Source organism: Canis lupus, chromosome 3 (genome assembly GCF_048164855.1).
Source record: "Canis lupus baileyi chromosome 3, mCanLup2.hap1, whole genome shotgun sequence".
Lineage (NCBI taxonomy): Eukaryota > Metazoa > Chordata > Mammalia > Carnivora > Canidae > Canis > Canis lupus.
Genome location: NC_132840.1, coordinates 31,814,114 through 31,836,910, shown reverse-complemented (window position 1 = coordinate 31,836,910; position 22,797 = coordinate 31,814,114). Strand labels below are relative to the sequence as shown.

General features: G+C 60.1%; 1 protein-coding gene across 1 annotated transcript; it reads right to left on the bottom strand.

The window, feature by feature from the left end:
* Positions 1-10,296: 10,296 nt before the first annotated feature.
* Positions 10,297-13,265, bottom strand: LOC140630240 (uncharacterized). Its single transcript, XM_072820041.1, has 2 exons — positions 12,185-13,265; positions 10,297-11,999 (listed from the first exon to the last, which is right to left on the bottom strand). The coding sequence occupies exons 1-2, from the start codon at positions 13,034-13,036 to the stop codon at positions 11,859-11,861; spliced, it is 993 nt and encodes a 330-aa protein (XP_072676142.1). The 5' UTR covers positions 13,037-13,265; the 3' UTR covers positions 10,297-11,858.
* Between the last annotated feature and the right edge of the window lie 9,532 nt (positions 13,266-22,797).

Below are 22,797 nucleotides of genomic sequence, written 5' to 3'. Positions count from 1 at the left end.
GCTGACTGCCCACTGAGGAAGACATGGAGGCCGGGATGGGGGGCCCATTTCACGCGGTTCCCCACCCGCAGGCTTGTGGCCTGCAGAGGCTTGGGAGGGGGGACTGGACCCGTGGTCAGGCCAGGGACCCCTTCCCCAGTTGCCACCTGCCCAGTGGCCAGACCTGCCCTGCTCCCCACCTCCTGCGGGGGGACAGCTCTGAGCCTGTTTCCAGCTCTGCGGAAGAGGATACAGCCTGTCTTCCTCGGGGCGGTTGTGTTTTCCTCCTAAAGGGAGGAACTTGGTTTTCGGAGTTAAGAAAAAAAGAAGAGGCAACAAAGTGCAAGTAGCCAGCCAAGACCAGGGGTGCTGGGCCAGGGGCAGGCGTGGGGGGATCCTCCCTCATGGGGCTCTCCCCAAGACTCAGGGCCCAGAGCTCCTGCCCAGCGACCACTCAATCCACCACTTGGTGGCAGCAGATGCCCAGGCACTCTCCGTGGCTCCTGCTCCCGTAGAGCCCCAAGCCCTGAGGGCCTCAGGAGCCCCTGGGTGACCCCCACCCTCACGGGGGCTGAAGTATGCAGGGGGCTGGGTGGCAGGAAATCCCTTCAACAGACAAGCAGAAGTCACGGGGGGTGCTGGGACTCCTTCGCTCTCCCCAACCCCAGCAGCTTTGTCAGGGATTGTTCTAGATCCTGGAGACCTCCAAGGAAACAAGGCAGGGTCTTTGCCCTCAGAACCTGCCAACCAATAGGAAACAGACCCCACATGCACAAACAAGCAGAGTCACCAAGCTCGGTGGTCCCGGGGGTCCCTGAAGGAGGCTGCAGCTGGACCTGCTCCCAGGTGAGGGAAGGCCAGACATGAGGGCTCCCAGGCATGGCTCCATGAAGGTGTCCAGCAGCCCCGGGACTACCACACACCTGGTGCTGGGGGTTCCCATGCACAGTCCCGTGGGTCCTGGCTGCAGCTTCTGCAGATCCAAAGCCCTTGCTGGGAGTACCACCACACTTCCACCAACTGGCCATGGGGAGCCTCAGAAGGAATGATGCCAGGCCTCTCCAAGGTACAGGGGGGCACAGCCAGGCCTCTCCGAGGCACAGGGGGATACAGCCAAGCTTCCCCAGGCACAGGGGGCACAGCCAGGTCTTAGAGAGTCAGTATACACTCAGTTCTCTGGCCATGCTGGGACTTCTGTATGAGCAGCTGCTGCCCCTAGACAGGGCCTTGGGAACCGTACACCAGGGTCTTCGACATCCCAACCACTCCTGCCCCTTCCAGTCCCTTTCTCTACAGTCTCTACAGAGCTCACATGGCCCAGTCCCCTGACCAAGAAGGGCAGAGCAGGGCATTGGCAGGGACGGGTCTCAGACAGACCCTGGCTACGGCCCTGGCCTGAGGGCAGGTGCCCCGAGTAAGGGTGGCTCAGGGAAACTGTCACGGCCTGGCTGGCCCAAGCCACACGAGGTGGGCAACACCCACTCTCCTTGGCCGGAGCCAGCCCAGGGGGCCTAGTTTGCCCTTGGCTGCCGAGGGAGAAGTCCGGGACCTCTGGCTGGGGGCCAGGCCAGCACCGCCGGGCAGAACAGAGACCCTCGGAGCCCGGCCCTCCTGGGGGCGCAGAGCCAGAGCAACATGCACACGTGGTCCTCCTGGGGGCTTCTCCTCTCTGGTTTCATGCGGCTGCTGGGGATTAAGTCCCCCATTGCTGCTGGCACCTACAGCCTGCAACACTTCCTCGGAGAACAGAGCAGGGGTGACCAGCCAGGCAGGTGCTGGTGCCCCTCAGGAAGCCCTGCCCCCGTCCCCGCCACCCCTGCCCCTGCTGGCGCAAGCACCTTCCCGAGGCCGAGTGGAAGCTCAGAGCACCCAACAGACCCACCTTGGCGCAGCTGCCTGGGCGTCACTAGCAAGACGCAGTGGCGGTGGTAGGACTGGAGGTTGAACAGTTGAACTTGATTAAAAGACTCTCATCTCGTTTTTAAGCCACCTGTTGCTGGTGACAGTGACTGGGGCTGCCCTGGAAAATAATCTCTGATTAGGACTGATGCTGGCACTGCAGAAAGGGATTTTCTATGAGCCAAAATTCATGTTTACAAAGACTATTTCAGTGATTTCTAAGAGGCACCCCTAGGGAGAGGTGGCAAGGGCTCAAGGGGCCGGTGTGTGGGAGCCCTGGCCTGCAGTCTGCTCCCTGCTCTCCCCGGCTTCCTCCACAGGGCAATGAGGACACTGCGGCTGATGAACCAGAGCCCCTCCCTCCAAGGTGCCTGTCCCAGCATTGGACACATGTGGCCAGCCAGGCAGGGGCCTCTCCATCCCCAACCCTTCCACTACCAAGGAGCAAATGTCTCAGCTCCTGCTGTTCTCAGAGCCAAGATGGCCACGGGTTCCTCCCTCCCACTGGGAGAGCAAGACTTGCGTCTGCCCAGTGCTGCTGCCCCCAGAAGCCCAACGGGGCTCCTTACCAGGCAGGGCTTGAGCCAGGGGCTACCTGCTGCTAGCCAGATCCCTGCCTGGAACCAGCCCAAGCGCTCCAAGCCCTGCTTAGCATCTCTGCACCGTCCTTGGATTTGGGGGGGACTGGTCCTGCTGTCAGGCTATTGTGCAGATGAGGTCAAGATGGCATGGATGGGCAGAGCAGGGATGGAAGCTGGCAGGAATGACCCAGAAAGCCCTAGAAATCAGAGTGTTCTTCCAACTTCTGGGTGACGCTGGTAGCAGGCAGCGCATGTGCTCACAGCAAGGGCTGCTACCTCGCTTCCCGTGTGGCAGGACAGCATGGCACCCACTCAGGGTGCCTTGGCAGTGCCCACTCCCCAGGTGAGGATGGCCTTGAATGCAGGGCTGCCTCCCCACCAGAGCCTGGCCTTCTGACGGAGCCAGGCTGGAGGCTATGTTAGGCCGCACCTGCCAGCCGGTGTGTGCCAGGCAGGCAGGCCTGCTTGTAGACAGGCAGCGGCGTTCGTGGGTGTGCAGAGCGCCAGGCAGACAGGCCAGATTGGAACAGTTGCCTGGGAAACATGGTAGGACCCATCGGGCAGGAGAGTGGGTGTATGGGGCCCACTCACCACTCGGGGCCAAGGGCTTCTGCAGCCTCCTCAAGGCACCTCCTCCCCACAGGGGCCAGGCATCCATGGCCGAGGCCCACTGCACTTGGCGGGCTCAGGCCACAGGCTAGCACAGCGTCCAACCCCCTACCCCAGAGCCCTGTCTCCAAGCCTCCATCCCAGCTACTGCCTCTCTCCTGGACACCCCCCCACTACGACGGTCCTTTAGAAATTTGCCACTACCACGGGGTCCCCCATGCCCTGCTGCCCGGCCACACTGGCCCTTCCTCGGTGCTGAGCTCCACCACTCAGGCTTCTGCCCTAACCAGTTCGCTTGTGAGTGAACTTGGGCTCTGCTCCAGTGTCCCCTGAGCAGAGAGGCCTTCACCACCCTTCGGCAGCTTCTCCGCCTGGTGGGTGCTGCTGGATTTTTCCGCGCCACAAGTGGGAGCTGCAGGCTGGGGTGCTGTCTGCCTTCCCAGGAGGATGAGCCTACACCTGCCCCTGAGTGTCCCCAGAACCTCAGGGGGTGCCAGCCCAGCCTAAGGGCGAGCCAGGGGTGGGGTAGGGGGACATGTCAGGCACCCCTCTTGCGGGGAGGGCAAGTCAAGCAGAGACCAAGCTTTGGGGGTACTGGGAGTTAAAGGATACGGTAGCAAACACCATGTCTGCTGGGAGCCTATGAACGTGAGCCCATTTGGAAGGCAGGTGTTTGCAGATGGAATCCAGGTAAGATGAGGCAGTCCTGGTCTCGGTGGGCTTGATACAGCCTGACTGGTGCCGTCTGAGGAGAGGGAGCTTGCACACAGGAGGCAGGGCTGGAGCCATGCAGGGCAGCCCGGAGCCCAGAGGGCTGGAAGGGGCCACACAGATCCTCCTGGGGCCTTCAGAGATAGGTGGCCCTGCCCACACCTTGGGTTTGGCCTTCTAGCCCCCAGAGCCATGAGTGAACGGTTTCCTACAGTTTCAAGTGGCCAATTCCTGGTCATTTGTGCAGCAGCCCCAGGACACTCTCCAAGCTGCCAACACCAAGTATGACTAGCCGGGGCATCTGGGTACCCTGAAGCCTCCTATCACCCCCTGGGGCCCACCAAACACCCCGAGAGGCGGAGGAAGTCGGTGCTGAGAGTGTGGCCCAGAGCAGAGCCAGCTCTCAGCTTCAACCCCATGCATCTCCTAGAAGGGCAGAGGATGGCACCCCTGGGCCAGAGTCCCTCTGGGGAAGGCCCAGCCTCTCTGCTTCCCCAGGAACAGCTCTGCCCATCGAGCCTTGCTTAGGGCCCCTCTGGTGGCTGGGGCCTCGCCTTCCTGAGATGCCAGCAGGTTCCTGTGCCTTCCAGGCCCCAGACAGGACCTCAGCCACCACCAGCCCCAGCTCTGTCACTCCCGTGTCTGTGTGAGACAGCTCTGACCCATGAAGCCCTCATCTCCTCCTCGGGGGTGGCCCATGGTGCAGGGGGTTGTCTGCCGGAGGAGCTTCTGGGCCCCAGTGGTCCATCCTCCCCTCCATCTCCTTCCCCACCCCACTTCCCCCCTCTCCTCTCCCTCACCACCTCTTTTCTCCCCTCTGTCTCCTTCCTCCCCTTCTCTTCCTTCCCACTGTGTTCCTTTCCCTCCTCCTCCCCATCCTCCCTTCCCCCTAACCCTCCTCCTCTGCACCCCTTCTCTGTTTGAGGCCACAGGGCCTGAGCCCTGAGTGGAGACACAGAGGCAGGGGTGGGGGTCAGCGGATGACCTCCCTGGCAATAACAGGTAAAGGTCTGTGGGGGCAAGGGTGGGAGAGCTAGGCAGAGAGAGCCGCTTGTCCACTATGCCACCCCCAGGGGCCATGGACCCAGGGTCATTTCCCTGCCTTGGAGTCTTACTGGAGCCCTTTGGCCAACCAGAGAGCCAGGCTGCAACCAGGGGTCACAGGGTCATCAGCCTGCATCACAGTGAGGGATGTGGTTCCCAGGAGAGAGACTGTGTCCACCTTTCAACTTGCCAAGTTCAGGGCAGGAAGCTGGTAAGGACACAGCTGGTTTTCATCTGGCCCGGGGAGCATCCTGACCTGAGACCGGTGGCTTCACTGTCCAGGAGGTGGGAGCAGTGGGAGAGCCCAGGCCACCTATCTAGGCCTGTTCTGCCTCTGCTGCCTAGACCTTCCAGGGCCCGGACCATCCCCCAGGCCATAGGGCAGGAGGGTCCCCTTGAAGCCTGCAGGATGTTTGGCTAGCGGGAGCCCTGACACACCGGCCTGGGGAATCACTTGTCTGAACCAGCCACACACCTGCCAGCAGCCCAAGCAAGCCCCCTTGGGCCACAGAGATGGGCAGGCCCTCCCCTCCTGCTGCCTCAGTCTAGGATGCTTGACTGGGGGGGGGGGTCTGGCCAGAGCAGCAGCCCCCCAGCCTCTGAGGTACCTCCAGGCCGGGCCGACCACTCAGAAGTAGGATGATGGGGTGGTTGCCAGTCAGAAAACCTGGGGGCGGGGGGAATCTGGAACACATTCTTGGGAACACAGGATGGCACAGTTGGCACCCCCACTCTGCTCTGTGGAGTCCTGTCCCCCACTAGGGGCAGAGCTAGAGGGACAGAGGAACCAGCTGAGTGACCACAGAGCTCGGCCAGCACTGCTCCTCCCACACTGCCTATCACTTCCCACAGGGAATGCAGGGGATTTTGTGTGGTCCACCCTCTCCCAAGTCACAGGCCGGGCAGGTCTCTGTGACTGCTTGCCCCCCGCTGCCACCCCGAGCAGCCCCGGCCCACGTGGGTCACCCTTGCTGGGCCCGGCCCGCCCCAGTCATTCCCTGTCAGTCCACCCCTTCAGGGAGTGTAGGGTGGGCAGCTGGTCTCTGAGCAGCCCCTGGCCTTCCAGCTGCAGGACTGGAGGCCCCCAGGCCCCACCCGGGGTGAAGGGAGGGACGGGTCCCTACTCTCTCAGAGAGGCAGCAGGTTGCAGAGCACAAGGCTGTGTCAGGGGTGGTGGGGCAGGGGAAGGGGGAGCTGCTGGGCCTCTCCCCTCTGAGCTTCTTTCCCTCACCCTGCCCCGGTGAACAGCCCCACTCCAGGCCCACAGGCCTGGGGCCACAGGCCACGCTCTCACACCCAAGGAACCAGCCCTGCAATGGAGGTGCTATTGCTCTGCCCCATTTACAGACAGCCCTTCTGTGGCCCAGAGCACCCGTCCCTTTGTCCTTGAACCCCCCACCCCCACCCCTGCTGCCTGGGCTCTGGGTTTCCCTGACTGTGGCAGCCACTGGCCTTGCATAGGAAGGGTTGAGGTCACAGCGTGAAGTGAAGTGCAGGGTGTTTTGAGTCTCCAGGGGACCCAGCCCAAGGCCAGGCAGACCACAGGGCCTACCCCTCCTGTTTGGGGGCTCCTGAACTCTGGAGAGCCCCCAGCCACCTCCACCCTTAGGGAGAACACAGTCCTGCCCCTGCTCTGGGCCCACACCAGCTGCCCCTGGTCTGCGGCAGTCAGCCTCCTGAGGCCCACATTCCGCCTCCCCAACCGCCCGTGGTCCCCTGCCTTGCAGCAGACGGTCCTTGTACTTGGGATCAGGGTGCATCCCTCCTGCCTTTGTAGTGAGCCTGTCCTGGCTCCGGCGGCAGTCTGCAACAGAAGACGACACTGGAAGGAGCTGAGGTGGTACAGGCTCCCCCGGATCTCTTTCTTGGGGGCCTGTCGCCTGCTGGGATGTGCACAGTATGGTCAGCTCCCCCTAGGAGCAGCTTCTTTTCCCTAGGGAATGAGAGCATCTGGCTCCGGGGGGTGGGCAGTACATGGAATAAGCCACCAAGCCAAGTGGTCCAGGTGGCCAGGTCAGACACAGGATGGTCAGGGCAGACACAGGGTGGATGCTGCTGAGGTCCTAGCCACTGGGCTTTAGGCCATGGGGCTGCCCACGGGCACAAAGAGAAGCCTCGATGCCTGTCACTGCCCAGCCACCTTCACTGAGGCCACAGTCCCAGGCTCCTTGGCCACCCAGTGGGCCCATGAGTGATAGCTGGGGTGGGTCCCAGCTGCACTTGTCCCCACTGCCCAGCTCTTTTGGGAATAGGGGGCCACGGACCTGTACACAACTGTCCACTGATGCCCCTGGAATGGAGTCTGTGCAACCGACCTGGGCTGCACCACTGCTGCTGGCCTCTGCTGCTGTCACCTGCAGGCAGTGTCCTCTCTCTCCTGGTCGGTTGTCCTGAGCTGCCTTCCCACGCACCCCTTCTCAGACCTGCCCTTGCCATCCCGGCCTTTGTTGCCCTGTTGGCCTCTCCTCCCAGGTTGTCCCAGGAAAAGGTGAAAGAAGGCCAGTGCAATTAATTGTAATAATGTGTCATTTTAACCAACATACCTAAAACATTGCGTTTCCACGAGGAAGCCACATATAAGGCACCTCCTGTTGGGTTCACGCTAGATGTCTGGAATTTAGCGTGTGCTCCGTGTGCGGAGTGTGGCTCCCATCGGCTGCGTGGCAGATGCTCAGGGGCCATGCCTGGTGGGGGTGGCCGTGGACTGGGGGGCAGGGGTAGGGGGAGCCTGAGGAGGCTCTTGCCACATGTCCATTGGAGCCCAGACTCCCCCTAGGGCATTCCTGCCACATGGAGGCTGCAAGTTCCAACAAGGGTCTCCTGACTGTCTTCCAAATACCATATTGTGTGGGGCCGCACTGCAAAGCCAGTAGGAGCCTCGGATGCTTGCCACCCAACCTGGGCCTTCTGTCCCCCTGCCCCCCCTCCGATGGTGGGCCTGGGCCCTAGAAACAGCCTCTGACGAGAAAGGCGGGGGAATTCTGCTGGCCTCTGTTCGTCCAGACCTCCTCAGCCTGGCCTGAGAGCTGGTACCACTGGCAGGACTGCAGAGCCCCACCACCCCAGTGTGGGTTGCTATCTCAGAGCACCGCAGACTGGGGTGGCAGGGGTGGGTGCTTGTGCCCCATGGAAATGTCTTCCTCATGGTTCCAGAGTCTGAAAGTCTGAGACCAGAGTGCTGGTGGGGTTGGGTTCTGGTGAGGACCCTCTCCCGGGCAACAGCAGACGGGCTCCTGGGTGTGTCCTCAGGTGGAAGAAGGGGCGAGGGAACTCTCTGGGGTCCCTTCTATATAGGTGCTAATCCCAGCACAGGGCTCCCTTCTTGTAATCTCTTCACCTCCCAAAGTCCCCACTTGCCTGGTTGGGGGCTAGGCTTCAACATATATATTTTAGGGGGTGCACACATGCAGACCACATAGCACCTGCATGGCTCTCAGGTACTCGGCCGATCACCACTCAGGTGGGAGCAGGCGCCCCCAGATCCAGGCTTTGATGCTCAATCGCACACACATTGCGGAAGGAATATCCTTATTCTGTCCGGGCCCTCTGCCAAACTCACAAGACAGGTCATGAATTCAGAATTCTCAAGGAGAAAGTTCAAAGCGAAAGTGTTTATCTTTAGTGAAAGGACAGTGGCCGGGGTGGGGAAGGGGCTTCCTCCGAGCAGATTCCATTAGCCGGTGTGACTCAGGGAGGGCAAGCCCCGTGGTCCACCTGGTGCTGGGGGGCCCACCCAGCAGGGGTTTAGGTCCCCCAGGGGTCAAGCCAACCAGGAGACACTCCCAGGTTGGACAGGGGTGCATTTTTCCCTGGGAAAATGCATGTTTGTGGAAAACACATGGTCTTCAATTTGCTGAATTGGCGAGGGGTGGGGATGGCAGCGTGCCTGGTGTGACGGAAGTGGGCCTGGAGCTCAGGGCAGGGTTCTGGGGGGAAACCCGGGCAGACCCCACGTGGCCCAGACACGCAGGGTGGCCTCTCCCCTGGGTCATCGGGAGTAGAGCCCTCCCCAGCACCCCTTAGCCTTCTCAGGTGTGGCTGGTGGAGGGCTGGAGCTGGGTGCAGGCAGGACAGGTGCTCGGTGCCCCAAGTGCCCAGATCACCGCCGCCGTGGGTCCTTTCACACCCGGCTGAGCTCCATCCTGCTCCCTTGTGTGCACGCCTCAGCCCCATGGGGGCTGTTCTGCCTGCAGCCTGTGTTCCTGGTTGTGTGCGTGTTCATATGTTTGCATGGATGTGTGTTCACGTGTATCTGTGTTCATGTATGTGTTGTGGTTTGCCTACGTCAGTATAAGCATGCGTTGTTTGTGTCTGCATGTGTGATGTGTGCGTATATATCTGTGCTCTCTTCCCCAGAGCTGGATCCCAAGGCTCCACCTGGCCAGGCTGTTTCCCACGGGGGAAACTGAGGCTGGACGGGCTCAGTATGTGTCCTCCAGCCGTTTGGTCTCCAAGCTCCCATTCCCTGGGGAGGGCACTGCGCAGGATCCCAGGCTCATAGGGGAGGCCCCCAGGGTGGGTGCAGCCTCTGCAGCCCTGCCTCCCTGGTGAGAGCCAGCCTCCCAGACCTGCCTCCAGCCCCCCTTCCCACCGCCAACTGTACCCTCTCTCCCTCTACTCGTCCTGGAAGCAGATTGCAATCCGAACTTGTTGTTAACTTCTCCCCTGCAGCCCTTCCAAGTTAAACATTACTCACAGAGATGAGAGCCGCTGGGCAGCATTCGGTCTGTGGAAGGCGCTGGGCAGAGGCCAATGCCAGGCCTGTGGCCACGGGCCCCTCCCTGTAGTGTCTGTGAGGCCAGGGGGCAGCCTGCACCCATACCCAGGTCCCTCCAGCCTCACGCCCAGCTTGTAAGGTCAGGGGCAGGGTGGCGGGCAGGGGGTCCCTGGACAGGGACCCTAGAGGGGCTTGGGCCAGGTGAGGGCCTTGCTCTTGGCTGTTACCCCAGCCCAGTGCCAGGCTAGGGGCAGGACTGGGAACAGAACGTTCGGAAGAGCAGTGTCAGCTGTGCCGAATCGACTCTCCCTACCTAGGCCTCAGTGTTTACAGCAGCGAAGTGGGGGCAAGGGGTGCTGTATGCTGAACTCCCCTCCCATTCACCCTACCCAGCAGCTGTTCTACCCTAGCCTGTCAACGATGGGCTCAGAGCAGTACCCTCAAGCCCCCGTCCCCTGGGGGAGCTAGGCTGGAGGTGAACAGCAGGCTCACTGTCATCTGCCCACCCTCTCCCCCCAATCCCTCCTCCTCAGTACCCTGCCCTGCCCCTCCCACATGGACCCCAAACCAAGTTCCTGCCTCAGGGCCTTTGCACCTGCTATTCTCTGCCCAGAATGCTCACCTCTTAACCCATTTTAGGACTGTGCTAAGGTGGACCTTGTAAGGAGTTTCCCCTTGACTCAGCCTCCTACCCACCTCACTCTGGCCTATTCTTTGTAAGAAGACATGTCTCATCTCATACAGAACATACAAAAATTTCATTTTTTATTGTCTCCCATGAAACTGTATGCATCTGAGAGCAAGAAGTTTCTCCAGGGGCAGCCCAGGTGGCTCAGCAGTTTAGCATCGCCTTCAGCCCAGGGCCTGATCCTGGAGACCCGGGATCGAGTCCCACGTCGGGCTCCCTGCATGGAGCCTGCTTCTCCCTCTGCCTGTGTCTCTGTGTGTGTGTGTGTGTGTGTGTCTCCCATGAATAAATAAATAAAGTCTTAAAAAAATAAAAAAGAACTTTCTCCTGCTTCTCTTCCAATAAATATAGGTCCTCGGTAAACTTGGTGGAAGAAGGGATGCCTAGGTGGCTCAGCAGTTGAGCATCTGCCTTTGGCTCAGGTCATTATCCTGGGATCCGGGATGGAGTCCCACATCGGGCTCCCTGTGAGGAGCCTGCTTCTCCCTCGGCCTATGTCTCTGCCTCTCTCTCTCAGTCTGTATCTCTCATGAATAAATAAATAAATCTTAAAAAAAAAAAAAAACCTTGGTGGAAGAAGTCAATCCCACATTCACACCTGGTGTGTGGCCTCCTCGTGGGCACCACTACCTCTCACACCGGAGCCCCCTGACCTACACCTGGATCTCAGCCTGTGCAAGACATGGTGGGCTGACCAGAGCTCAGACCAGGGGCTTCCCGGGGGATCTGGCAGGGGTCCAAATGGTCGGGTCAGGAGGAAAGGGCAGGGGCCAAGGCAGCCTTAGGAGCCTGCGCTGTTACATAAAAGCTGAGAGGAAGGATAGAGAGGCAGAGCCACCCAAAGTGCGGGCATGGCTGCCTGTGGGTGCTGGGGGTGCCCTCACCCCGCCCATTCCAGGGCCATGAGCTGTTCATCCTCACACTTCACGTGGAGCCTGGTCTCCCTCCCACCCGTCCTGCAGCTCCCCAGACCCAGCGTCCCCTTCCAGTCTTCTGTCTGGATAGAGCCCGTGGAAATAGCTGTTTAATGGGATGAGCCTTGTCCCCCTCCCGCAGGGGCCACCCCCTTCAGGAGGCTCAGCTGTCTCCCAAGGCTCCCAGCACCTGCAGGGCCTTCCCCCAACCCTGTCCCTGGACACCACCGTGCCCCGGACACCACCCGGGGCCAGCAGGGCTCCTGAGGGTGGGGCTGCTCCAAAGGCTTGCCCGGGGCTGCAGCTTCTCTGCACACCTCCCATGAATGCGTCTGTGCGGGGCTCCGGAGACAGGGCCGCCCACCTGCCTGCCTCGTGCCCAGGCCTGCGAGTGTGCCTGCCCACGTCAGACAGAGGCGAGTTGGGGCTTCGTACCTCAAATGGAGCAGGAGGACAGGAATGTGAGCCTCGAAACCACCTTCTTTCAAGGCCGTTTCTGGGAGCAGAGACGGCAGCTAACAACATAGCGTCTAAGCATCTTCTTTGTCCTATTGGATACTGCAGGATGGAGTGTGGCCCTGATTCCCCGGCTGGCCTGGGCCAGGGCCTATGCCCCCCCATGTCCCCTCTGGCTTGCCTGCTCCACACCCTCCTTGAATGCCGAGTTCAGTGTCTGCTCTCAGAGAAGGGGGGGCTGCGGGGGGTAGGGCCTGGGTTTATTTCATTGTCGCTCCTTGGGGTGATGGGGAGGAGCAAACTCCACTTGCTCCCAGGAGGCACCGCAGTGGGCCTGAGCAAGCCCATGGCCTGCTGGCCCCCATCGGAGTGCGACGCTCCCCCCAGCTGCATTTCCTACCCTGCAAGCCACCAAGGATACTTCTCAGCCACTTTGGGGAAAGTGAGTCCACAGCACAAAGGGAGCAAGCCCCCAGGGTGAGGTGTTCCTCCGGGGTGGGGGAGTAGGTCAGGTCACTGGTAGCCCACACTCCCACCCCATCCCCATCAAACGCGGATGGCCGCCCAGCCCCAGGTGTCCTCGTACTTGGTCGGGACTGAGTTCAGACCTCAGGCTGGGTAGAGAGTGGTCCAGACAGCTCCAGCCTGTGGACTGACCATAGGGGACCTGGGCCCCGCACCAGGCCACTGCCATGCAGTTCAGCTGTCTGCTCAGGACCAAGGTGCTGAGCTTGTGGCCCAGGACAGGCCTGGACAGGGCCACCACTGAGCAGGAGGGGGCCAGATGCCCATGGGCACAGCAGCAGGGGCTCGGCAGCCCCTCCAGGCCCTCCAGCCACCTCCGAGGCCCTCTGCCATGGTCACCGGTTTCTGATGAGGAAGCCACAGGGGCTTCCCAGGCCAGACAGGCGGCTGCCCCGGCAGCCAGCAAGGCCTGGCGCCGGCCTGCCCCTGCCTCCCCAGCCGCTAGGCCTGCGGCAGCTCCCACAGGGCAGCCAGCATGGCAGGGATCCCGGAGCTGGAGGGAGGGCCGCCCCTGGGCCTGTGCCCTCTGCCACGGGGCTCCAGCACAGCCGCTCTGAGGGGAGGGAGAGGGCCTCGGCCGCTGCAGGCACAGCTGCCTGGGCCAGCAGGGGACACGAGCAGCCCCAGCACGCCTGCGGCCCCTAGATGGGGGGAACAGGGGACAAGAGCAGCCAGCCCCTGGGTGAGGGGGTGGAGGACAGGAGTGGCCCCTGGGTGGGGAGGGACTGGAGCAGTCCCTGGGTTGAGGGGGAGACAGGAGCGGCCCCTGGTGGGGGGCGCTCAGCCTGGGACACCCGGGAGGCAGGAGGCGTGAAATGGGGTCCAGCGCGGCAGGGCCTGGGGGCCTGGGCGGCAGGAAGGGGAAAGGTGACGTCATTGCCGCCTGGAATCTGCTGTTTGGAGGCGTCGCCATGGAGACCGGAAGGCTGGGGCGGGTAAAAATAGCAAACCCAAGAGGGTGTGCGTTCCAAGAACTCGAGTCTCTGAAAAGAAAGAAGCCGTGGTCTTGTTTCTCGCGGGGACAGAGGCCCCCGGGCGGGGGCCAGGGAGGGGCCGCGGCGTTTCCGGCTCCCGGTGTCCCCGCAGCCCCGGGAGCTTTGTCCCCAAGCAGGGCGCGGTGAGCCCTGGCCTGGCAGAGCCGTCTGGAAGTCCCAAGCACGGGCACCTTGGGCGGGGGCAGGGGACCATTAGCTTGGGACTCGCTCGGCTGGGTTTCCTCCCGCCTTTGCCTTCAAGGCAAGAGGAAACTGAGGGCCTCCCACCCCGTCCAGGCCCACGGCCGCCCCCACCCAGGGGCAGGGAGGCCCCCAGCCCCTAGCCACCAGTTCTCCTCCCAAGCGGGGCAGTGCCCTGCCCTGCCCCTCACCGCCCCGCTATGCCCCGCACCCCCTGCCTGGGTGTCCCTTCAGCCGTGTCCTCTGCGGGTCACCCTCAGTCCCCTTCCCAGAAATGAGGTAGGGGGTCCAAGGTCCCTGGGCCCCTGTCCTCCAACGGTGGAAGACAGAGAGTCGGGAGGAGCCCCTGCAGCCGTGATGGGCTCCCCAGGCTGGTGCCCACGTCCAGGAAACCTGACTGTACCCATGGGGGCTCCTGTCCTCCAGGTGGCCCTCACTGGGGGCAGAGGCTGGGCACTCTGTTCTGACCAAAGTGAAATGTAGCTACTGTTCCTCCCAAGAGCACAAGTCCTGGTTGAACTGTCTTTGGGCTTGGGGCCCATGGATGACCCAGGTGTCCTTAAGGGAGCCAAGAGCACAGAGTGATGGGTACCTGTGGGGGTGACTCCCAATCCCGGGAGAGAGGAGAGAGAGCCTGTGCTCTACCTGGGGTGATGACCTTAGGGGCAGCAAGCACTCTTGCCCTGGGGAAATCCCTTCCTTTATTCCTGCGGCGGGGGTGGGGCTGAGTGAGGATGCCCTGCAGGATGCTTCTCCTACTGCCCAAGGACCCACAGTCCCTGGTCTTCGGAAGATGTCTGGTTCTTAGAGGGGTAGGGGCTGGGGCCTGGGCTGAGCAGCTCCTCTCCCTGCATCAGGCGAGAAGGCCCTGGGAACATGAGGGTCTCGCCTCTTAGGCCCAGATCCCCTTGGCTGCTGGTGGCTGGTGGTTGGAGCAGGAGGGGGAAATAAGCCCCGTGCAGGGGGAGCTCATTCCCCCAAGAAATAGCTCACATGCCTTATGTAATGAGTGAGCTCACTCACAGGCCTGCCAGGAATGACGGCAGGAGGCAGGAGGGCGGGAGGGGGCCTGCTCGGGGAACCAAGTGTGTCTCTGATTTACAATTTACAATTTTCAGGGAGAGGAGCCTGCGGCCTTGCCTCCTGGAGAGAGGGGCCTGGGCTCTGGGCCCAGGGTGGGAGATGACAGGCCTGGGTCCTCCTGGTGCGGGAGAGGGCCCGGGAGGGGCCTGGTGCTGTGGCCAGGCCCTAGTATGCAGTCCTGGCTACCTCCACCAGCCAGGTGCTGAGAGAACCTCCATAAATCATCCAACGTTTTCTAGGGAGCACCTCAGGGAGCCTCGGAGGAATGGGCACTCTGCCCCTCACCCTCCTGCGCTACCTCCGCCTCATGGGACTCTCAGGATGTCTTCCCCTCTGTCCTTTCCCTGTCCCCTGCCTGGTCCGTCACCGTTGGGGTGTGCGATGCCCCTCCCCACCCCAGGAGGCTCAAACCCTAGACCCAGCCCTGTCACTCTGTCTCCTGGAGGAGCTGCCTTGGGCCCAGAGGGGTGGGGGCCATAAGACAGCTGCCATAGGGACATGGCAGTTCTCATGGCTTGGGGGTCATGAGGGCAGTGCCTCTCAGCCAAGACAGCCATCTCCCCAAGCACCTGGGGATACCTAGTCACACCACTGGCTGGGCCTGGGGCCAAGTGCCTCATCTCATTGGACCTCTGTCAGTGGGTCAGTTGATTCACCACTCACTGCTAGAGTGACAGAGCCTCTGACGGGGAAGGGTGGGTGACAAGCAGAGTGCAGATAGCACAGGGGAGAGGAGGTTGGCCTCAGAGCCCAGGTTGGAGCATAGGGGGGCTGAGGACAGAGCTGGGGCCAGGAAGTATGGCCAGAAGGACAGAAAGGGGGCAGCTGGAAGGGCTGTGGGCCTGAGAGGAAAGATGAGGCTGCCCTGAGGCTGTGGGGAGGGGCAGATGGGAGGGCAGCACTGGTGGGTGTGAGGCCAGGAGGTGGGACTCCCTCCACATGAAGGTAAGGCGGACCCGTGCCTTACCCAGGTGCTGGGAAGTAAAGTGGATGTCTGGAGCGAGCCTCCTCGCAGGAGCTCCTTGCTGCCCCTCCCCAAGTGTGGGATCACTGGGGTCTGGCCCTTGAGTGCCCACTGGCCCCAGTCTGCTCACCACAGCCTACCTGTCCAAACCCCACAGCAGGCGCCCACCCCCTTCCCACATGGCACCCTGGGCGGCTCCTGGGTGGCCCTGACACTTGTCCTGCTCTGCTTTGACTCAGGGATGATAGCGTCACCCCCCTCACCACCTCAAGGGAGCGACACTCATAGTGTGCTCACAGCCACTAGCACCCAGATCCCACTTCTGACCTCATGGCTTTCCCGTTGTAACTGGCTGCGTGAAGCTCCAGCCCCTGGAGGACTATCTTTGGACGGTGCTGATGAAAAACTTCATGTAGGCAAAACTTGGCCTTCTTGCCCCCATCAGGTCCCCCACACCCACCTGGTGGCACTCAGGTCTGTAGGACAAAGAGATAGTGGGGTGGAGGACACGGGGGAGAGGGTCCTTGAGGAACACTGGGGAGTCCTGGCCCTGGGCTGGCTGGCCCTGGCTTCCCCTCTGCTCTGCAGCTCTGTGCCCCACCTGTCATGGTTTACAGGGAGGACCGAGGCTCTGACTGTGGGGCCCCCACCGGCCCAGGGCTGCAGGGCACAGGCATGAGGCGGCCACCCTGTGATCAGTGGGGTTTGGCCAGAGCCCTGGGCAGGCCATGTCCAGCAAGGTGCACATTCCAGAGCGGCACAGAATGCTTCGGGGGACAGGGTTCTGTGGGCGGAGGTGGGGCCGCAGGGCAGACTGCCCACACAGGCTCTCTATGCAACCCCCCAGGCTGAGTTGTGTCTAGAGTGCCCCACCAACTGAGGACACATCCCCAGATCCAGGCCAGCAGGCCCCTGCGCTCTGAGCCCTGGCAGGGGGTGGGAAGGTGTCTGTCCTCCCATCCCCTGCCATTCCTGCGCTATCTACTCTCCTGCTGCTAGCTGAGATGTTTCTCTCAGGGGAGGGGGTTCCAGAACCAGCCTTGCCTCTCCAACCTGGGCCCTGGGACCCAGGCCAGGCCCCCTCCCCCTGGGTGTGAGCCCAGAGGTGGGACCTAAAAACCACCTGGCTCCCAGGCAGGACTGCCCAATGCCCTGCCCAGGCTCCCAGAGCTGGGAAGCAACAATGTTGCCCCATCCAGCTCTATCCAATTGCTGAGGCCCAGCCTGTCATAGCAGGGGGCTGCCAAGCTGGCAGTGCCATGGAGTTATGGGGTGGTTGGTTGGCGTGGGAAAGGGTACCCCACTTTTCCCTCCTCCCACTTCCAGGAAGGCAAGGGTAGCTCCTGGGCAGGGGACAGGTGCATGGGGGTGTTGTGCACAAAGGGAAACAAGCAAGATTTAGGGGCATAGGGTGAAGCAGTCAGCCCTTGGAGCAGGATGCTGGGCTCACCTTCTCATTCCCAGTGGCAACCAGAGTAGGACTCCCATGTCCCATGGTTAAGTGCTCTGTTCGGTTTCCCAGGTGTTACCATGGTTGACCCCCACAAGGCCGGTCTTAACTGCATGCTGGATGTTGGGATCCATGTGTGGCCTTGCACAGACCCTGACCCCCAACCATCCCAGGGAAGGCAGATACACACCCTCAGCCATGTGGGATGAATGGGCCATCAGGCTGGTCCCACAGAAGGTCCTACAGAGGATGGGGGGGGGGGTCCTTTCTTGCCAGAATGGTCCAGAAGACACAATAGGGAAGGTCAACAAAGCCAAAAGTGGCTTCTTTGGAAAACCAGAAAGTGCAGGTCAGGACACAGAAGAAAATTAAAATATCCATAATTCCCTCACTTGGCAAAAACCACAATCTTGTTTTCTGATGTAGGAACTGAAGGCTATAAAAGTTTAAGTGCCATGTCAGCTGCATCCAGGAATTTTGATTGACACTGTTTTCATTATCATTTTGCTTTGAAATATTTTGTAATTCACATTTTAATTCCTTCTTTAATCAATGACTTATTCAAAGTATATTCTTTAATGTTCCAAACTGTGGCATTTTGTGGTGGCAATGTCAGTTCATTTTTCATTGTGATTTATTTTTAGTTTAGAGTTCTGGTTTGTTTGTTTTAATTCTTACCAAAGAAAGACAGATACATAGATAGAAAGAACAGAAAGAACCCAAAAGGTTAGGACACTTTCAACAAGTCTGTAGTGGTCCCTGAGCCACCCTCCAGATTCTGGGTTCAGTGGCCTGGCATCAGCCTCTCCCAATTCTTTCAGTTGTTTTTTGTCTGATTTTTCTCCACATTTAAAAATCATGTGCTCTTGCTTTTCTTAAATCAGTTTTAGACATTATGGGATGTCACTGGGGGAGCTCACCAGCACCCTCTGCTTCGAATCTATTTTCTTTTTTTTTCAACTTCCCAAGTGAACTCTTTCATAATTTTCAGTTATTGTTGATTGCACTATCATAATTATGTAAATGCTGTTCACTGCTGATCCAAGTAGTGAACTCTGTTTAGATTTTTTTCTTTGTTTTTCTTGGAGTTAATATTTGCCTTTATGTTTTCACCTGCCAAGTTTTCTCTGTGCCTATAGCTAATCCCTTCCACATCTTCTGACAGGAACTCCATACAGTTTTTGAGCTAGTTGAACACATCCTATTTTCCATTGGTTCTGTGTTTCCCTGGCACACTCTGTCCTGTCCTGACCTGAGCTGGTTGCTTTCTGAGCTCTGCCTCTAGGCTGGTGAGCAGGGTCTCAAAGTCCTCTGTAGAGTGGACAGCCCCTTTTCAATTTGTGTTGTCATAACTGGTTCCAACTCCCATTTCAGAAAGGGCTGAAACCCTCAACCCTCTCCCACACTGGCCTAAACTCTCAGCCCACAGTGGGTGTAAGCTCCAAGCCTCATGTAGGCTGCTTGGTCTCCACTCTGCTCACCACTGTGATTCATATTCTATTGTTTCCAGCTCTACAGAGCTTCCTTCCCTGTGCGTTTTCACAGAATATTTAGAGAACATGCCTATATTCTCTGACATAGGTTTGTGTTGCACTGGGAAGGGGTCCAGCTCCTCTGTCCTCTTGATTGAAGTTGTAGCATATGCTCTTGGTGTCCCTCTAGTGTCCCCTCAGGCCTCACCCTACAGGGGCAATGGTAAGACTTTCAACTGCTTCAGGCTAGACCGTGCTCTGCTGGGCAGCTGAAGCTAAGCAGGGCTGAGAAGAGAATTTATGCTTCCTACCCATAACATTCTTATAACTACATTTTGTATTTTCTAACAATCTCTCAAGCTTACAGAAAAGTTGTAAGAATAGCACAGGACACCCCCCACCCTGCCCTGCAACCCTGAATCATTTGCAATTGCTGACCTGGTGTTCTATCACACACCCAAACAAGGATGTTCTCTGACAGAACCACAGTACCTTGTCCAGAGTGGGGTTACTGCCATCTAGTCTTAGACCACATCCAAGACTTTCTGGCTGTCCCTATAATGTCCTTTGTAGTAACAAGATCCAGCCCAGGGCCACAAGTTAACTGAGTCATCATCCTTTCAGTCTTCAAAGGTCTGGGACATTCTTTGGCCTTTCCGGGACTGCTGAGACCCTGACACCTTTAAAGGTTCTGGGCCCATCCTTCTGTATAGTTCCTCTGTGTGGGTGTCTGAGTCTTTGTCATGATCAGATGCAGGTTATGCTTCTTTGGCAGGAGAATCACAGAAGTGATGTGTGGTCTGCCTGTCCCACCCTGTCAGTGGTGCGGGACTGTGATAGATCCAATGAGTGATGGTGTCCATTTAGATTGTTTGGTTACGGTGGTGTCTGCCATCGTCTCCCCTGGGAACTTGCTTTTCTTCTCTTTGTGATTAATGGGAATCTTCCGTGAGGAACTTTAAAACTAGGCAAACAGCCTATTTCTCATCAAACTTTCAACTTACAAATACATCTATTTTAATAAGTATCTGAATATGCATGGACTTGTGGTTTCCTATTTTATTCCATGATTATAGCTCATAACTATAATTATGAGCTGATTTGCCAGTGGGGGGCCCCTTCGAGCTGGCACATGTCCTTTAGACATATCCCTATTAGGCTTTGAGCACTTCTGTACTTCTGGGCATAGGAAAGTATTCCAGGATCATCCTGTACTCTCCTTGCCCAAGGCCTGAGATCAGCCATCTTGCCAAAGAACTCTGGTTCTGGCTGGTGGAAGATGGAATTTAGAAACCAGCATGCAGGTTCTCAGTGAGCTCACTGCTGTTGGGGTGTCACTCCTCTCAGGCCCTCTCATTAGACAGAGTTAGAATTATATGGATGTTTTTACGAACACACATTTATATCTAAATATTATAAATATTGAAACTTGTGGGTTCACACAGGTATTGCTAATTCCAACTCAATACACAATTCGTTTATTCCTCTTTGTATCTTTAATTTCCATCTCTAATGGCGAGAGACCTGATCTCAAAGCTTGTGACCCCCTCAAAGCTCCACAGGACCTGAAGGGTCTTGCTCCTTTACTAGCAGGTGTGTCAGTCCTTTGCCAGTCTTTCCACAGGAGATGGAAGCCATGTAGGGTAGAACTTGCTCTCCCTCCCTGTTGGTCCTAGCACTTGGCTCTGAGCCTGCAGGGGTATAAGATCCACAAATGTGAACACACATGACCTGCTGCCCACAACCATCAGACAGAGTAGGGGTGGGTGGCACATAGGTGTAGTGGGTCCTTGGCCCTGTCTTCTGATGTGGCTGTGCCTGTGGCCTGGACCTTCTTTCTACTTGCCAGCCTGGCCCGTGGCAGGGGGACAAGGGGAGGAGCCACCCCACCAGCCAGGTACAGGGGTGAGTTGGAGGTTGTAGGGAGGAAGGTCAGCAGGGTTGAGACCCCCTAGTGGGCCAAGGAAAAGACAGGGGGCCTGCTTGGCTCCGTGTAGGCATAGCTAGCCTGGCCCTTGGTGGGTGAGGTGGGTTTGGCTGCTCCAGAAACTCCAGCATCTTTTGGGGAGGAGGCCCCGAAGTCCACGGAGGAGGAGAAGCTTCAGAGGCAACTCAGTGTCTTCCTGCTTCCCACAGCCCTTTCATAATCACCTGTCTCCTACCACAGGTATTCTGCATCTCTGGCAAAATGTTGGCTTCCCCTTCTTGGCCCCTTTCTGAGATCCCTTTCCAGACCCCTACAAAGCCAGAGGATGTGGAAGGAAGTGCCCCATTGGATCCAGGCACTGCCATCAAGGGGACCACCTGCTCAGGGCCCCTGTGGGAGGGCCTGCTTGGCCAAAAGGCAGGAGAAATTCTGTGCTTGGCTGGAAACCCTTCCTAGTCAGCCCTCTGGAGCTCTAACCACCTCCTGTGGATTACAGGTTGCCAGAGCTGTATGCAATTCAAGTCTACTTGGAAGGAAGTAACCCTCTCAGGTGCAATACAAACTTTTGGTCCAAATGTGGGCCAAGAGAATGATATCCCAAAACAAGTCAGAAGTCCCCTTTTCCTTGGTTTTAAATACTCCTTCCAAGTTTTATGTCTGCACACAGAAAGAAGTCTCCTTTCGGGGCTGCTATTCCTGGGAGGGACTGCCCTAGGACATGGGCAAGGAGGGTTGTTGGGTTTTCAGACACAGAGCACTATGCCCTGATCTCAAGCCCCTCCTGGGCCTGCAGCCATGCAGGGCTGGGGTTGCCTGCCTAGCCTAGCTGCCTCTCCAAACACCTGCTGGCCTCTCAGGGGCAACATGGACCTGAGATGGGTAGAGATGCCCAGTCGGCTCCCCAGGGCAGGCGCCGCCCCTTAGGAGCTCTGAATTGGGGCCAGTTTCAGCTTCCACTGGGGAGGCAGCAGCAGGAGGTGACAAGCTGAAGTCAACTGAAGGTCACCCAGCCTGCAGGGGGGACAGTCCTCTCACCTCTGCCCGGTTATGTGGGCGTCCCTCACAGGTTACCCAGTGCCCAGGCCAGCTCGGAGCTCCTGCCTAGCTTGCTGGACTGTCCTTCTGCCCTAGGGTTGAGCACAGACTGTCTCTTTGATTTCAAGTCCCCACGTAATAGGCCTCACCTGGGGGCACCCTGCCTCTTGTGGGGGCTACCTAGCCAGCTTGTCCCACTGTGAGCCCTGGTCTTCTCCCACCCTGCACTTCAGGCGTCTCCCCCATGACACAGCCAGTTCCTGGAAGGGCACACAGCAGGGCGGCCCTCCGGCCAGGGTGAGGGGCTGCAGCAGAAGAGTCAGGCCACCTGTCTGTGGCAGGAAGGGGCCAGGGTCCCCAGCCCCCTCCCCACCTTTGGCCGTGGCAGTGACTGAAGCTGTGTAGCTCAGGCACCAAGGCCCTGCCCTGAGCTGCAAGAAGTCCTGCAGTGGGACACCGTGTGCGGGGACCCAGGTGCAGGATCTGTGTGTGGGGACCCAGGTGCAGGGTGGTGGGATTCGGGGACCAGGGTGCAGGATCCGTGTGCGGGGACCCGGGTGCCGGATCTGGGAGCAGGGTCGTGGGGTGGAGGCCGTGTGGGGCCTGCACGTGCGGGGGAGCCCTGGGACACGGTGCATCGTGTCTGCTTGCGCGGGGTGCTCCCGGGAGGGTCAGTCCTAACGCGTGGGAACCCACTGGCGTCCTCGTCCTTCCAGGAGGCCCGGGTCGCGCGCTATGTGGGGTCCCCGTCCTGCCGGATCCGCGAGGTGTGCGGTGGAGGCCGCGCAGGCCGCCGTCCTGCCCGCCCCTCCGCGGGTCTGCGGTTGTGGCGGGGGCCGCGTGTGGGTTTCTGGGCCCGGCAGCGGTGACGGCGGCGACGGCGGCGGCGGCAGCACGGGCGCCTTCCCAGCCGCGCAGGAAGCGGCCTCGGCCGGAAGGGGGGGCCCCGGGCGCCGCCACTGCCCCCGCCGAGCGCCCTTCCGGCGGGCGGGGCCGAGCAGCGCCGAGCGGGGCCGAGCGGCGCCGAGCGGGGCCGAGCGGGGCCGAGCGGGGCCGAGCGGCGCCGAGCGGGGCCGAGCGGGGCCGAGTCCCGGGCGGGCGGGGCCGAGCGGAGCCGAATCGCGGCCGAGCGGAGCCGAGTTCCTGGCGGGCCGGCCCGAAGGCGGCCGAGTCGGCCCGAGCCGCGGGCGGGGCGGCGGCGGGGGAGGGGGAAGCGCGCGTTCTTGGAAGAGCCAGGCCGGGAGGCGGTCGCATTCCTGGCCGGCGCTCGGCTGAGGCGGACGCGCGGCTCCAGACGGCGCGAGGGGCGGGGCGGCGGCGCGGGGCGGGGCGGGGCGGCGCGGGGCGGGGCGGCGGCGTGAGCTCAGCGCTCCGCGCTCAGTCCGAGCCGGAGCGAGCCGCCGGGAGGATGTGCGCCGAGCCCCGCGCCTCCGCCGCCGCCGCCGCCGCCGCCGCCGCCGCCGCTGCCGCCGCCGCCGCGCACTGAGGGCCGCCGCCACAGGCGCTCCCGCCGCCCCGGAAGCCGCGCGCAGGCGGGCGGGCGGGCCGCGGAGCCGGGCGCCGGCGGC